Source organism: Ophidiomyces ophidiicola, assembly GCF_022830035.1.
Source record: "Ophidiomyces ophidiicola strain CBS 122913 chromosome Unknown scaffold_11, whole genome shotgun sequence".
NCBI lineage: Eukaryota > Fungi > Ascomycota > Eurotiomycetes > Onygenales > Onygenaceae > Ophidiomyces > Ophidiomyces ophidiicola.
In genome coordinates this window covers 410,107-425,616 of record NW_026054651.1, presented here as the reverse complement: position 1 = coordinate 425,616, position 15,510 = coordinate 410,107, and the positions used below count along the sequence as shown (strand labels likewise).

The 15,510-nt window shown below is 48.5% G+C and overlaps 5 protein-coding genes across 5 annotated transcripts; 4 read left to right on the top strand and 1 right to left on the bottom strand.

Moving 5' to 3' along the window:
- Positions 1 to 382: 382 nt before the first annotated feature.
- LOZ57_003429 (uncharacterized protein) lies at positions 383 to 6,344 on the bottom strand (the record flags this gene model as incomplete). Its single annotated transcript, XM_049252478.1, has 6 exons — positions 383 to 1,412; positions 1,476 to 2,079; positions 2,133 to 2,342; positions 2,399 to 6,123; positions 6,203 to 6,225; positions 6,285 to 6,344. The coding sequence occupies 6 exons, from the start codon at positions 6,342 to 6,344 to the stop codon at positions 383 to 385; spliced, it is 5,652 nt and encodes a 1,883-aa protein (XP_049108652.1).
- A 1,115-nt stretch (positions 6,345 to 7,459) lies between these two features.
- LOZ57_003428 (uncharacterized protein) lies at positions 7,460 to 9,513 on the top strand (the record flags this gene model as incomplete). Its single annotated transcript, XM_049252477.1, has 2 exons — positions 7,460 to 7,787; positions 7,841 to 9,513. 2 exons carry the CDS (start codon positions 7,460 to 7,462, stop codon positions 9,511 to 9,513), a joined length of 2,001 nt encoding a protein of 666 aa, XP_049108651.1.
- A 411-nt stretch (positions 9,514 to 9,924) lies between these two features.
- RPS5 (ribosomal protein S5) lies at positions 9,925 to 10,826 on the top strand (the record flags this gene model as incomplete). The annotated part of the gene is made up of 3 exons (XM_049252476.1): positions 9,925 to 10,067; positions 10,227 to 10,410; positions 10,509 to 10,826. 3 exons carry the CDS (start codon positions 9,925 to 9,927, stop codon positions 10,824 to 10,826), a joined length of 645 nt encoding a protein of 214 aa, XP_049108650.1.
- A 486-nt stretch (positions 10,827 to 11,312) lies between these two features.
- Positions 11,313 to 13,761, top strand: SDA1 (Severe Depolymerization of Actin; the record flags this gene model as incomplete). The annotated part of the gene is made up of 4 exons (XM_049252475.1): positions 11,313 to 11,359; positions 11,429 to 11,464; positions 11,537 to 11,824; positions 11,898 to 13,761. The coding sequence occupies 4 exons, from the start codon at positions 11,313 to 11,315 to the stop codon at positions 13,759 to 13,761; spliced, it is 2,235 nt and encodes a 744-aa protein (XP_049108649.1).
- A 552-nt stretch (positions 13,762 to 14,313) lies between these two features.
- Positions 14,314 to 15,144, top strand: TAF9 (Transcription initiation factor TFIID subunit 9; the record flags this gene model as incomplete). The annotated part of the gene is made up of 1 exon (XM_049252474.1): positions 14,314 to 15,144. One exon carries the CDS (start codon positions 14,314 to 14,316, stop codon positions 15,142 to 15,144), a length of 831 nt encoding a protein of 276 aa, XP_049108648.1.
- Between the last annotated feature and the right edge of the window lie 366 nt (positions 15,145 to 15,510).

Sequence of the window (15,510 nt, the reverse complement as noted above, 5' to 3'; positions counted from 1 at the left end):
ATGAGGGGCCATGAAAATGAAGGATAGTGCTTAAAAATGGACGGTGTTGTCTGCACAAATGCATAGACTGGAGCTTTATGGATTATTAGCTTTGGGACACCAATATATATGTTGATTCGTTTCTCAGTTTGATCGACTGGCCAGGTCACCTAGTCCTTGTACTGGGGCTATCAGAAAAATCCACAATCTATTACGAGTTCTCTATACTGCGGAATCACAAACTTGAAACACCCATCTGCTGTATCCCGACGAAACAATATTGATAGAAAAAAGCTAATAACAACCTATGACCTATTTTGGCACAGCTAAAAGAGCAATAAAGAATTTTATATAGTGGCAAATAGAAGAGGGTATTGTAAGCACAAACCAACAACGCCAAATATCAGATTCCCTTATTAATACCATTCTTTCTTTGATACAGAATTGCTTCCCGTGGCCAACCTGGATCTTCCTCTTCAGTTCCATAGTAGACCTGTGGGGATGGGTGTTGCGTTTGATTCCGTTGGGAACCAGAACCATCAACTACGTTATATCTCACCTTCTGACCGGGCATAGAGTCTCTTCTGTGAGGCAAGGAATCGGATTGTACTCGGGAAGAACTGTTCTGGCCGGATCCGTATCCAGATGTTGGGGCCGTACTGGAGCGACGAGAAGATGGGGTATTATGCCGCGACAGGGATTTCATTGGAACGAGGCCTGTAGGGCCATTGGGATTAGGTTGATCGTAATTAGGCGGAAGGGGTTGAAGCCCAAAAGAACTGATCCTTTGAGGTAGAGCTGTGCTCTCAGCGTCAATCGCTGGGGGCGATTCAGTCATCAACTTCCGCTGGCCGTCTTGGTCCAGGCCATAATAGTCGGTGGGAGTAGCCACACCAAACTGGTTAGAAGACTGATAGTACTTCTCAGTTTCATTTGCATTATAAAAAGACGGATCTCCAAGGGTATGATCCGCGGATATACCTTCAGGGGAAAGGGGAAAATGCTCAACAAATTCGTTCGTCTGTCCCTTGCTGCCTTTTGGTGGGGCCAATGGCTGGCGGCCTTCAAATTCCTCGGACTCCATTAGAGCGGAAGGTAGGCGGCTGCTTCCTTCGACCAGACTCCCAGTTTTGGACATCCTGGCACGGTCCGCCTCTGGGAGTTGTGTAATGGTTCCGCTGGCGTCCCGAATACTAAACTGCGCGATTGTACGAATTTTGCGAGTCACCCATAGTCCAAGAATTTTTCCACGTTGTTTCTCTCCTAACCGTGAGCGAGGGAAATCTCCCCGGGGGACAAAGGCAACAATGTCGGTAACGACCTGGTGCTCAGTAAGCACGGCATTCACAATAACAGGTACAATAGAAGCAAGGTAAGCTTTCCGAGTAACTTCAACAAGCCCAACAACAAGCCCACCGGCCTGGAATACAGCACTATATAAGAATACTGTCAGACAATCCGAACTCAAGAAAATAGGGTGGGAATTCGTAGCTAACCTTCCTCCCTTAACAATATTTCGATGGGATTTTTCAATTGTTTGTTCAATATCCATAGGGAAGTGATTAAGACCATTGACTTCAAAGGTCTCTCCAATGCTGCCCAAGACGAACAAAACCTGCATTTCAACAGGCTGTCCACCAGGGCCAATAGGCCTAGTCACTGTATGAAGAAAGCCCAAGTCCCCTGTTCGGACATATACAGCATCAGGATCTCCATCAACAGTGCGTCCTCTAAATCGTTCTGAATCGAATTCTTGCTTTGAGCCATAAAACGACTTGGCGCAAGCATCTGATTGCACCCATATTTCACCATATTCGCCAACATAAGCAAGACAACAAGTCTCTGGGTTCACAATGGCTATCTGGGTACTCACGGGAACCATACCTGAATCCTGGACTAATAGAGTATGTCCAGGAGTATCCGGGTCGACAGGGACAACATAGCCTTGTCTTAGATATTTTGTATCAAGCCAGAGCTCAATGGGCTCAATGCACATATACGATCTGGAAGCAATCATGGGATTGAGAACGTGAGAATAAATTGTGTTAATCGCCGTGCGGTCAAGTCCAGCAGCAGCAAAATGTAAACGCACTCGTTGATCTAAAGAAAGAATCAGTTGGGCCGACAAACGCTTTGGAAGAATTTCAACATACAAATATCAGCACGAGGCCTTCCTTCAGCTGAGATCATGAGATTCTTTAATTCATGCAGTTGGAAGCCTTTTGCGACCATACTTCCCATGGCATAGTCTAGCATTTGACTAGTGGCATAAGTATCTTTAATTTTGTATCTCGCTAAAGTGAGAAATAAGGACGTGGGATTCGCTGCAAAGTCAATAGGAGAAACAAGATATGTAGGGGCACCTAAATAATGTCAATGATTAATCCAGATAATTATTGAGGGAGTGGAGATAGCATACCAAGATATGGTCCCATCAAACAAGTGTGAAGAAACCCGAGGCCTATGGTGCTACGCACGCTGCCTAAAACTGGACGCGAACTTGACATCTGACAAGTCTCCTTTTGAACCTTGCACATACCCATGATGGTATCATGACCAATTTGTACCGACAATCTTCGCTGATCTGGAGTCCAATACGTCCAAATAATTGCTGGCTGATTTGAGTTTAGCCATTGAGGATTCATCGTAAACCCCATATGGCGGCACCCATGCGATTGCTTTGGAGGCTTCGATGTATTATAGATATTAGGAACACTAGTGTGAACGACATGAGCAGATTGTTTGATATGTTGAGAAACTAGTTTCTGTTTCAGCAGGTCGTTGACTTCGCCGTTAACCAATATGGCCTTCACGCGGAAATCAAAAATAACATGGAGCAAAGCCGGAGCGTCTTCAGAAAGTCGATTTTGATCGACAGGGGATATAGGGATCGCTATGAGACCCAAACAGAAGCAAGCATGCACGGCGAATACGTAGTCTTCTGAGTGAGTATACATGAGGATGACATGGTCACCTGGGCGAAGTTTGACCTTATTTTTCAGGTAAGCAGCAACGGCAGCAACCTTCGCGTCGAATTTTTTCCATGTTATGCCTTTCCCTTCTCTACCCCGGCCATCGATAGAGCAATAACAGAGTTCTTCACCTTGGCGAGAAACCCGCCATTGCAGTAAATCAACAATACTGCTAAAGCTGTTGAGTGGCGTTGAAGTGCGATCATCCATTATAACATCGCGCAAGTCGACACCAGAATATTGCTTCTCTTGCATCGCCAGAGCATCTTGCCTTGAGGCTGAGGAAGGGACAGACCAAATGCCGCCAGCAGGATCAACACCAATTGGAAGATTCAAAACAGAGCGCTCAACGCCAAATTTAAGGTGCTCACAAGGAAGGGACCCGTTGTCAAACTCCTTACGGCATAACATATTGCCAATCTCCAGTCTTCCGTTTTTGATTATTCGAGGTAGTGTGTTTGGAGCCGTAAGCATTACACAGTAGACGCGAAGATGGTGCTCCTGGTATAGAACATCCATGCATTTTTCGGCCAGAGAATCCAGAAGTGCTGCATCTAGTTGTCGAGGAGAGCCACCTGAGGTTGTAGGTGCCGTTGAAGCCGAATATGACTCTAGGACCACGACAGGTAGATGCTCGTCATTGACAAAAACGTCAAAGGCAGAGCAGTCATGAATTTTGGGTACATTCTTCATGATGCTGATTATCAGATGCTGGACGAAGAAGTACCGGTGTTCTGTAAGTTCTACGCCATGTTCGACCCACTCTACCTTTTGGCGTAGACGATCCTCGTAGAGTCCGAGCACGAATACTTGTCCTTCGATAACACACCCAAGAAGCCCGGTTCGGAGGAACTCTGGCTCAACTAATATTGGGGTGGGGCTTCCTTCCTGAAACCGGTAAGGTCGAGCATGAAATATAGTCTCTGTATGCTTCGGTAGGGCCCAAAATCCTCCAGATAATGAGGGTGAATCAACCCATATCTCACCGATTACATAAGGTGTACACAGTAGTCCAGTCTCGGGATCGACAATTGCCAGCGTTGCATCCGGAATTGGGTAGCCAAATGCGCCCACCCGAACAGCGTTGGGGGTGATATCACTCAGCCGCCTGGCCTCTTCGCCAATTGCCAAGATAACGAGTTCATTAATTTTCAGAGCCTCTTTGTCCAAAAGCACGTCACGAAGGTCATTTCGCGAGCCCTCTTTCCTTGTAGGCGCGGCTGTGCCGCCGATTAAACTGCTTCCAAAGGTTTCCTTTGGTTCTTCAGTTTTATCCCCTTCCTCCTTTTTACCGTCTTCGCCCTCTGCCGTTTGTGGTTCCGTTGGTTGCACTTCGTGTTTCAGTGGACAGCCCATACGTTCCTCACCGCCAAGCCAATCTCGAAGACTGATAACCATACCTCCATGTTCTGGAAGACACAGCATAGGTGCGACTAACTGACGGGCCCGCGGGTTTCGCAGAGGCCTTAGCCACCGGTCGGCTAAAACTTCGTGGAATTCGGAGTCTACTGTCAATGTGTCGATCAGACAAAGCCTTAAGCTCACAAAATTCGGCTCGGTATTTTTCTTGAAATTCCTGGTTGCCATTGGATCTTGCTGGTAGTTGTACACAGCTCGTTTGAGGCCTGGATAGTCCGCGGCTAATAGTGTTGCTCTATATTTGGTAATTAAGCTAGCATATAGCCCTGGAGTTTCAACCGCCAATGATTCTAGCCAGACGGTTGTATTTCCAGTATAAACTGTAAATAGGACACCAAGAATCATGCCTATACCCTGTCTAGGGTCAAGATAGCTCATAAGAATATCGCTGTGCGGTTTTGAAGGTGGCGTGCCGGTCTCATTGCCGTCAGTAGGTATCGTGGATACTATAGCGGAAAGGCAGGACATTTGGTGCATTATGGTGCGATGGCTCATTACTACACCGCGAAGGTCGCCAGTAGGTGCCCTGGCAAATTCAATATATGCTAAATCCGGTACGGCCAAAGGAGGGACTTCGTCTTTTCGTTTTGGGTGAAAGCTCCCAAACTCGTTTGTTTTCCACCATTCCACGCCTCTGGGCCAAGTCAGCTTCTGAGTGGCAATGTCCCGCTGAAAAGTTTTCAAATTATTCTCTGTAGTCAGGGCGAGGTGCGCTTGGGTGGAGGTCAGGATAACGTTAAGGCTGGCGTAATCCTCAAGGTTGTTGACAGGGACCGCGACAACTCCAGCAATAAAGCAGCCCAGCAATGCAACGGCAAATTCTATCACTTCAGTATCCCGATACACGAGCGCGACGCGATCCCCTCGATACAGACTGCTCTTGTCACGTATCACCTGCGCAACTTTCTCTGCACGACTGCCAAGCTTTTCCCACGTTATGGAAGCTATTTCCTTTCCGCGTTGATCAAGCACCCAGTACGCCGGTTGTTTGGGGTGTGCACGGGCTCGGTGTCGTAGAACTGTGGGTAAGTTGTCGAACCTGGCCATTGGACATTTGGGGTCGTGAGGGTCGCAGACTTCAAAGCTAAGGTCTCGCGGCTCCAGAGGCAGAAGATGCTCTGCTATTAGCCCATGCGCAATTCCGGTTGTGGGCATAGGAGGAGGTGCCATTGCGGCAGTGGGAGAAAAGGGTTCCGTTTGCGAATAGCGGTGAAAGTGTCGACCATAACTATCTCTCTGATCGTCTCGTTGCTGGCCCGCAAAGTCTGAAAAGTAGGCTTGCTGCGAATCGAGCATGGTAGAGTTTCTGGTTTGGACATTGTGCTCGGGCTGATCGTTCGGGTTAAATGCGTAGTTCTGGCTCATGATCGTAGGCGATCGGGACGGAGTATATTGCGTATTAGCCGGATTTACCCTGAGAGACTGTAAAGAATCGTAGTCCGACGTTGATGGGAAGGTTGGTTCCAGCGAGAATCCCAACTCATTTTCTTGAATCCTAGACAACGGATTCCCATGCGGATCGGCATAGTGTACGCTATTCGTGGGGGAGATGAGGTTTGCGGGGAGATAGTCCGACCGTCGCCGGTTATCTGCGTATGTTGATGACCGGTTTGCTTGCCCGCCTTCAATAGGAATGGGAACGGTGGATTGGGAATCCGTTCCGGGATTGTGGCTCAGACGATTTGTCTGGTCGCTCGGGGGCGCATTTGTGGGCATGAATTGGGAAAAGAGCAGAGTACGGCGTTTCTGATATCTGATATGCAGTTAGCTGTTGGCTATAGCAGGGCATGTGAGGGTTTCAGGGCCGGGCACGCTGCCGAGAATCGACATACCCTTTCTGGGTGATATCACCATCCTATAGATGTCAGCATTGGCGGTGCCCTGAACGCAACTTTCGGGCCATCGTCGACGTACCTCCAATTCCTGGTCCAGCAGCTGCAGAGCGGCATGGAGCTGTGGGTTGTCTTCGGCCATCTTCAACCTCGTCGCTTAGGCGTGGCGCCACATGCCACGGTGGGTTCAGCGACAGACGGTGAGAGTTTCTAGTAGAATAGAAGCTGGCTGGAGTTTATTGTGGGAACAGATGACGACCTGCGATCAGCCGCCGCTTGCGATCAGCGGCCATTTGGCAGCGGGGCGCCAGTCAGCTGCAAGTAAGTTAACTAGTTAACTAGTTAGTTAGTTAACTTAGTTAGTTAGCCCGCTCCCACAGACTATCGCAACTAGTGTGTCCGGACAAACAATTTCGCGTGTTTACTTGCTGGAGAGATATTGAGTGGGATCCTGTGAATTCACTAGCTAACGGCAGTGTTGCGTGTTGGTGTGCTGTGGGCCGCGTGCACAAACCCTTCACGTGGAGGGTGGCGGACCCCAGGCCGCCTGGGCAGTTCAGACTGACTGACTGACTTGACGCCCTCTAAGCCGACCAATCCCGCGATCACCACCCTGGGCTGCCAGATTATTGGCTTGAAACGTGGAAGCCCGTTGGAATGTCCCAGAACTGGCTGTGGCCAAAGTCTAACAGCAACCCCCAGCTCATGTTTATCAGCATCCCAGGGCTTGCAGAGGACATGCCGCAAGGCAGCCTGTGAAGTCACCACAGTTCGCAACACCGACATTCCTCGGCTCGCAACCTGCACTGCAGGACCTGATCTCATCTCGCAGCCCCTCACAGCAACTTCGGCAGCATACTTGACATGCACTCACGCGTCCTTCGACCCAGACGCCCCTCTACACATGTGGTGGGCGGCTCCGAATTCATTGGCCCGACCGGGCCTGGCGTTGGACAGGCATGCGCCGATGCTACCTCTCGCTAGCCTCCGAGTGCCCCCAGCTCATCTCCGACCACCAAAAATATGCCTCGATCGGCACGGCTAACTGGCTGGTTCCAAGGCCGAGCTAGGGATGAAGGCGGAGGACGAGGTATGCACATGGCTTGGTTTTGTTTATATACAGGCCATGATCGCGCTTCTGGCCGGCCCAACCTCCCTAGGCACGGCGGAGAGCTTTTGTTTGGCTTCGAAGACGCTGTCAAACACATCCCTTCTTGACCTCTGGCCGTTGGATGCCACGGTTGCTTGCCTACAACAATGCTCCTCTTTGGTGTCGCCCTCTTGCTGGCCCGCATCTCCGCAGTTCTTGCTTGCTCTAGTTGCTATGGGCCCTCAGACCTATCGCAGCATCCGAGGTTGGTTCGTCGCATGCAGCCTGGTGCGCTGAATGCTACCACAAAGCCTAAAGGTCCTCTCGAATGGGGTCAGATCAACTTTCTGCAAACAACCGATACACATGGATGGCTTGCCGGCCACTTGAAGGAGAGGAACTATGGCGCGGATTGGGGTGACTTTGTCTCCTACGTGAAACATATGCGCCAGAAGGCCAACGATCTGAATGTCGACCTTCTTGTTGTCGACACTGGTAAGATTCAGTCCCACCGTCTCTTCTCTTGTTGGGTACTGATCATGGAGCAGGAGACTTGCACGATGGTAATGGACTCTCCGACACCACAACGCCGAATGGTGCCGTTAGTGATAACATATTCGCCGAGATCGACTACGATCTGTTGGCCATTGGCAATCATGAGCTCTACGTCACCGAAATTGCCTACCAAAGCTACTATAATCTTTCAAAAATATTCAATGAAAGGTACCTGACCAGTAACGTCCAACTAATCAACCGTGACACGAAGAAGTTTGAGGATTTTGGCAGCAAATACCGCTACTTCACCACAAAAAATGGCCTTCGAATCATGGCCTTCGGAGTGCTGTTTGACTTCACTGGAAACTCCAATGTATCCAAAGTCACAAAGGCTGCCGACATGGTAAAGGAATCCTGGTTCAAGAATGCCGTCAACTTTTCCAAGCCAATTGACCTTTTTATTGTACTTGGACACAACACTGTCAGGCCAAATTCTGGCGGCAGTACCTTCAGCACAGTGCATAGTGCAATCCGGCAGATGCGACCTGATGTTCCTATCCAGATCTTTGGAGGTCACAGGCATATTCGTGATTTTGTTGTTTATGATGAGATGACCACTGGAATTGGATCTGGCCGTTACTGTGAGACGTTGGGCTGGCTTTCTCTCACTGGAATTAAGTCGTCAACGTTCACTGGAAGCATGCGCCCGCGTGGTGTTCCAAATCCCACCCGGGCTGCCGTAAAACAGGGGGAAAAGCCCGGAAACAAAACCTCTCCATTACGGTATGCGCGCCGCTACATGGATTGGAACCGCCTGACCTTCGCCTACCACGCACGAAAGTCGCAAGACCGCCACTTTGATACTGCGCATGGGTCGGATGTGACAGGCCATATAACACATCAGTACAAAAAATTGAACTTGTCATATGTCTATGGATGTGCGCCCAAGACCTACTGCGAATCTTGTGTGCCATTTGGCGCGGAAGGCAGCATCTACCCCCTACTTGAGACGGCGCTTGCAGCAACAGTTGTCAACAAACCTCGAGAAAACACCCCGCGAATCCTCCTGACTAACACCGGTAGCATACGCTTTGACTTATTCAAGGGCCCGTTCACTCTTAGTGACTCGTATATTGTGAGCCCTTTCAAGAACACGTTTAATTACATCCCAGATGTGCCCTATTCCATTGCAAAACAAGTCCTTGGCGTTATGAATGGTGGAACTCGCCCGCTGAAGCGATATGCAGAGCAATATGCAATTCCGGACTTGTCCGACGATAATGCCTGCGTAAACCCTCCATTGCCCAAGTATAATGCCATGCAAAAGAAGAGCGAGCTGGAACAGACCCCACGGCACCCAAAATCAATGACGCCGAAAATTTATCCGGGTTATATCACAACTGATGACTTCGGCACGGACGGTGATGATACCCCTCATTCCAAGATCCCTTATTTTGAAGCTCCATACAATCTGCAGGGAAATGCATCCTTCCCGGCCAACGGCTCCATGCCAGAAAAGGTAGACGTAGTATTTACGGATTACATTGCTTCTAGAGCTGTGTTGCCAGCATTGAGGCAGCTAGGGGCCAATTACACCACCGCCGACGTCAAACCCTATCTTCCACCGAGCTTCACGTCGAACGACGTTCTGCCTCAGTATGCTCGAAAGGCTTGGCAGGCTAGTATTGAGAACTGCCCGGTCATGAGTGAAGATGATTTGTTGTAGAGCATGTATTTCCTGAAGATAGAGTATGCTTTTTTAGGGGTCGAGATCAGCGAGGGGTCGAATGAGATACTCAAAAGTCCGATTTCCCGTTGCCGTAAATGCTTCCTTGAGATAAAACGCGCGTCTGTTGTGCGGAGTACCTGGACAAAGTACGGAGTACGGAGGACTCCGTGGTGAGGCCAAGGAGCATATACACGTGATCATTGCTTAGTCAGTACCTTAGAGTTTCTAATTGGCTGTAGCGCCAAGCTGCCCTAATCCACCCACACAGAATTCCAATGAAAGTCGCTAAGCGAGCCCGCACCGCCAACTTTGCGTTGACAGCATCCTGAACGACAACCACCGGCTGACGCTCCTCCTTCACACCCTAACGCCCAGTTCCGTCCTCGACCAGGTGTAATTAGCGTCATCATGTCCGACAGCGGGGAAGTCGAGGTCGATAGCCCGTCCGGGTTCCAAGTGTTGCCCAAGGATGTCGCTACCGAGATTGGCAGTGTCAAGCTCTTCAACAAATGGAGTTATGAGGATATCGAGGTCCGGGATATATCTTTGACGTATGTGCCGAATTACTCGCTACCCGAATTGTTGATTTGTGTTGCTTTTCAAGTGTGAATATATCGGGATATTATAATATTCGGAGGAAACCAGCGCCCAAAAAGACCATTGCTGCGAAAAGAGCGTTATGCTGACATCTCCATGTACTCCTGCGACAGTGATTACATTCAAATCAGACAACCCGTCTACCTCCCTCACTCCGCCGGCCGATATGCTGCTAAGCGCTTCCGCAAGGCCCAGTGCCCTATCATTGAGCGCCTCACCAACTCCCTCATGATGAACGGCCGAAACAACGGCAAGAAATTGATGGCCGTGAGAATTGTCGCCCACGCTTTCGAAATTGTACGTGCCTGCTATCCATTTTGGCATAGGGAGATCTGCGACAGGACTTTTTGGGATGATTAAAATTTAGATGTACTAACGGAAGGATTCTGCTCTAGATTCACATCATGACAGACCAAAACCCCATCCAGATCGCCGTTGATGCCATTGCCAACTGTGGCCCCAGAGAAGACAGCACGCGTATCGGCTCTGCAGGTACCGTCCGTCGTCAAGCCGTTGATGTTTCTCCCCTCCGCCGCGTCAACCAGGCCATTGCTCTCCTCACCATTGGTGCCCGTGAAGCTTCGTTCCGCAACGTCAAGAGCATTGCTGAATGCCTCGCTGAAGAATTGATCAACGCTGCCAAGGGAAGCTCGAACTCCTATGCTATCAAGAAGAAGGACGAGTTGGAGCGTGTCGCCAAGAGCAACCGATAAACGATGTAAAAAGTGTTATGGTTGTTACTTTTCTCATACTGGGGTGGATGGTGTCCGGGTTCGCTGGATTTGCTGTTATCTGCAACTCTGGTCCATTGGACAGCTTATTGAAAGAGCAATGTCCAGACGGATTACTCTCTACTGTGTAGTCAGAATGCAATTATGAGGTTCTCAATGATTTACTCTCACCTGCTCCTCGTAGAACTACTTGTTACTCATACGTGAGTCTGCACATTATTGTACGGAGTTATACTAGTTTGCAAATCTAAAATTTCTACCGCATCTACTGTGCAAATCAGCCTTGTGGCCTAAATAATTGTCTAAATGTTCGGTATATACCTAGTCATTTACTCCGTACGGTGCCGTTGCTCAATATGTAATAATTTTCGATGGAGCTAGCGGGCATTGGTTACGAAAAAAAAGTTGAGCGCATCACTTTTACTAACTTCTCCAATTAACTCATCACCACAACAAGGACAAGCAAACATGGGAAAGCGCAAATTAGGAGCGTTGGAAAAGGTTGATGCTGATCTGTAAGAAAACCAGTCCTTTCATACCGTCTCACCAGGCCAAAAACGCCGCCGTTAACACTTCTTTTCTAGAACGAATCTACAATACAAAATTCGACGGGACCCTAAGTATGTCCTTACATTAACAACTTTCGCTCATCTTGACCTTGTTTTCTAATCGAGGAGTCAACTTATCTACAGGTCCTATGTTGAAGATTTCCGTAGCCAGCATTTTCAATATGAATCGCATCGCGAAATATTCATGGCTGCGCCCTCCTCCGCGACGGATACAGGCATCATCTCGCTTCGGGAACTGATTGATTTCATTGCTCATGTTGCTGAGTGCTATCCGGATATTACCAAGGATTTCCCACGGCAGTTGATCGAGATTATATCTCTTCATCATGCCGTCTTGGAGTCTGAACTGAGGGAAAAGATTGTGACGAGCTTAGTGCTACTGAAGAAAAAGGATGTTATAGATTCAGCTACGTATGGCCACCTATGACATCTTATTTATTTTTATTTCGTCCGAAAACTGATTTCCTGGTTCTATCTTTTATAGACTTCTACAGACGCTTTTTCCAATTCTTGTCTCAACTCCCAGCAAGACCCTTCGGGCTTTACTCTTCCAAAAGATTGTTTCAGATCTACGCAATTCGAACTCGAAAGGCACGAATCATAAGTTAAACAAGACTATCCAAACCGTTCTCTTCAACTTAGTAACTTCAGACCGTACATCTGCCAAGGGCCTGTGGGCAATCAAAATTACACGAGAGCTTTGGAAGCGCCAAATATGGACAGATTCGAAGGCCGTGGAGATAATGAAAGAAGCTTCACTGGCAGAAAACGAGAAGCTGATAGTTGGGGGGGTGCGTTTCTTTCTCGGAGGCGACAAAGAGCGAGAGGAGCTGGAGGATGAGAGCAGCGACGATGAGGCCATTGATGTGGCTCGCGTGCGACACCAGGTTGGGATAAATAAAAAAAGCAAAAAGAAAGCTCGTCAAGTAGAAAAAGCCATCGCAACAGTGAAGAAAAAGGAAAGGAAGAAGAGTCAGCCTCATCCCTTGAACTTCTCGGCTCTACATCTTCTGCATGATCCCCAAGGATTTGCAGAAACACTTTTTCAGAAACACTTGCAAAATTCGAAATCTCGACTAAACTTGGAGCAGAAACTTCTCGTCTTACAGCTGGTATCTCGACTCGTTGGCCTCCACAAACTTACCGTGATACAACTATACTCCTATTTTTTGAAATACTTAACTCCCAAGCAACCTTCTGTTACCTCATTTCTCGCATCTCTCGCGCAATCTACTCATTCCCTCGTTCCCCCCGATGTCCTTGAGCCGCTTATTACGAAAATAGCAAATGAGTTTGTATCTGAAGCTGCTGCTGCTGAAGTAGCATCCGCTGGCCTAAATGCTATCCGCGAAATATGTGTTAGGCAACCATTAGCAATGAATGATACATTGCTTCAGGATCTTGTCATGTACAAGAAAAGCAAGGATAAGGGGGTAATGATGGCTGCTAAAGGTCTTTTGGGCTTGTATCGGGAAGTGGCTGCAGAGCTCTTGAAGAAAAAGGATCGAGGAAAGGATGCAAGTATCGCATTGAGGACAGGTGAGCGGAAAGAGCGGAGATATGGGGAGGAAGAAGTCGGTGAAATTGAAGGAATCGAGCTACTTGAGAAATGGAAAGAAGAACAACGGCGAGAGAAAAGACGAGAGCAAGGCTTGCCCTCTGACGGAGAAACTGGTGAAGAATCGCAAAATGATGACGATTGGGCTGCTTGGGATGTTGAAGAGGATGACAGCGACGAGTCCGGAGGCTGGATTGATGTTCAAAGCGATGTTGATATCGAGCTCAGTGATTCTGACGATGAACCACCCGTTGTGAAGAAACAGAAAATCGAGAATGGCGACGAGCAAGGCCAAGCACAATCAGAAGCACCTACAGCTAAGACCTCGAAGTTGGCGACTACAAAGATCCTAACCCCTGCTGACCTGGCAAAGCTCGCAGAGCTCAGAGCTGCGTCTAGCGTTTCTGCATTAGTTCGTGGGCCTCGATCCGCCAAAAAGCAAGCAGCAACGAATGGGGCTAGGCATATCGACGACCCCCTTACGGCTGTGGAGATTGAAGGTCTTGCATCTCTGTCAGCTGGTAAAGCTACTCGTGAAGAGAAAATTGCCCATATGAACGAGAGCAAAACAGATAGGTCTGAGTTCAAAAGCAAGATGGCCCGTAAAAAAGAAAAGAAGGAGACCCAAGGAAAGAGCACAACAAACAGAGAAAAAGCAAGGAAAAAGAATTTTCTGATGACTTTGGGAAAGGCGAAAAGCAAAAATAAACGGAGTTTGGTGGAAACAAGGGCCACACTTTTGGCGCATAAAGAACGGTCGAAAAGGGGTGGGAAAAGGGGAAACAGATAATGATTTCGAGCAAGTCTATGAATTCCCTATCACTTGTATATGTGCATATTTTTTATATTGTCGGAAAGTTACCTACCGTATGCATTTACAAAAAGCTGGAGTACGGCGTACACATAGATAGAAGCTGTATCAAACTTGAAATTTCTCTCGCTAGGGCGCAAGCTCAGATAACTAAAGACTCCAAGGCTCTAACTTAAGAAAACTCCACCTGTAGTATGTCTATAACCCTTTTTCCTATATTTCTCAGTACATCCCTGGCTGGCCTCACAGTGCCACGTGACCTTCCCTTTTTGGGGGCAGACCGGATCCCACCAGGTGAACTTGTGAATGCGATTCAACTGTCATTCAATCGACTGACTACCCGCTCCACTGTATCTTCCTATATCCACTGTCTTTTTCTCAATAATAATATGAATCGCCCATTAGATCTAGTCTCATAGCAGCCGATACCATTTAACTACCAGGAGCTCTGTGGCCTACCGAGCTCTGCGCTGCTGAGCAGCTTCGCTCACTAGAACCTCGCATTTCCTCATATCTCGAGTGCTCACTGTGATGGCATCTCCACGCCCTTCCAGTACACCCGCTGCGTCTACCCAACCCCTTACTCCTCCCGCCGAGCGACCGCCGTCCGCTAACAAAGCTCCACCAACTACGATACCCGCTCCAGCGCCGATTCCTCCCCAGGTTCCTGGAACTTCTCTTCAAGACAACGGAAAGACAAGGCGGCCCCGCGATGCGCGGTTAATACACATGCTTCTAGCCTCAGCTGGTGTCACTGCTTACCAAGAGAGAGTGCCTCTTCAGCTTCTCGATTTCGCATATCGCTATACCTCCAGTGTCCTGCAAGATGCTGTATATCTTGCAACGGAAGGCTATGCTGGAGAAATGCCAGGGTCAAAAGGGGATAGCGCAAAGGCTCAATCGGCTCCACAGGAGGTTGCTTCTGTCAGTCTACAGGCTTTGCGTTTAAGCATCGCTTCGCGACTACACTATCAGTTTCAGCCTGGCTTGCCGAAAGAATTCTTGATGGATATTGCTGCAGAGCGAAATCGTATCATGCTGCCTGGCGTTTCTAGGGGAAGCGAAGGCAGTACCACCAATACGTCCGCACCTGGTGTAGTAATGGGGGGTATGAGACTACCACCGGAAAGATTTTGCCAAACCGGAGTAGGATGGGGTCTAAAGGAGGAATGGGAAAGTGAGGGAGAAGAGGAAATGGAGGTCGATGCTGCAGGCCAGCAGGTAGCTCCTGTCTCCACAGCTGCAAAAGAAGAAGGTGGCGCGGAAGACGACGATGTTGATGGGAAGATGGAAGATATTTTCGGCGAAGATGCGATGGACGAGGACAACGCAGATGGGGATAAAATTATGACTGGTGTCTAATACTTTATCCTCAATTCTAATACTCTAAGGATGGTGTGGCGATATCCCTTGATTGTTGCTTCCCCGGCGTTCTTCTCGCAATGGCTTTCTCTCAATGCAACGGTTGATGTTCGGCGCGAAATGGATTTTATGGATATACATAATGGGATGGCATTTTCATGAAACAATATGGGCTAGCGGAGATATATCGTGGTTATCTTGGTATTGTACAATATTCGAACAGAAAAAAAGTATCGTTCATATAAACCTATCCAAACTCCCGTAAACGCCGTCCAATGCGTTGATGCCTTGGGGAGATAACTAATAGATCCCACCCGCCTAGAACAATCAGTAGGCAGGTACAAATGTGAGGCGACTTATCTCTAC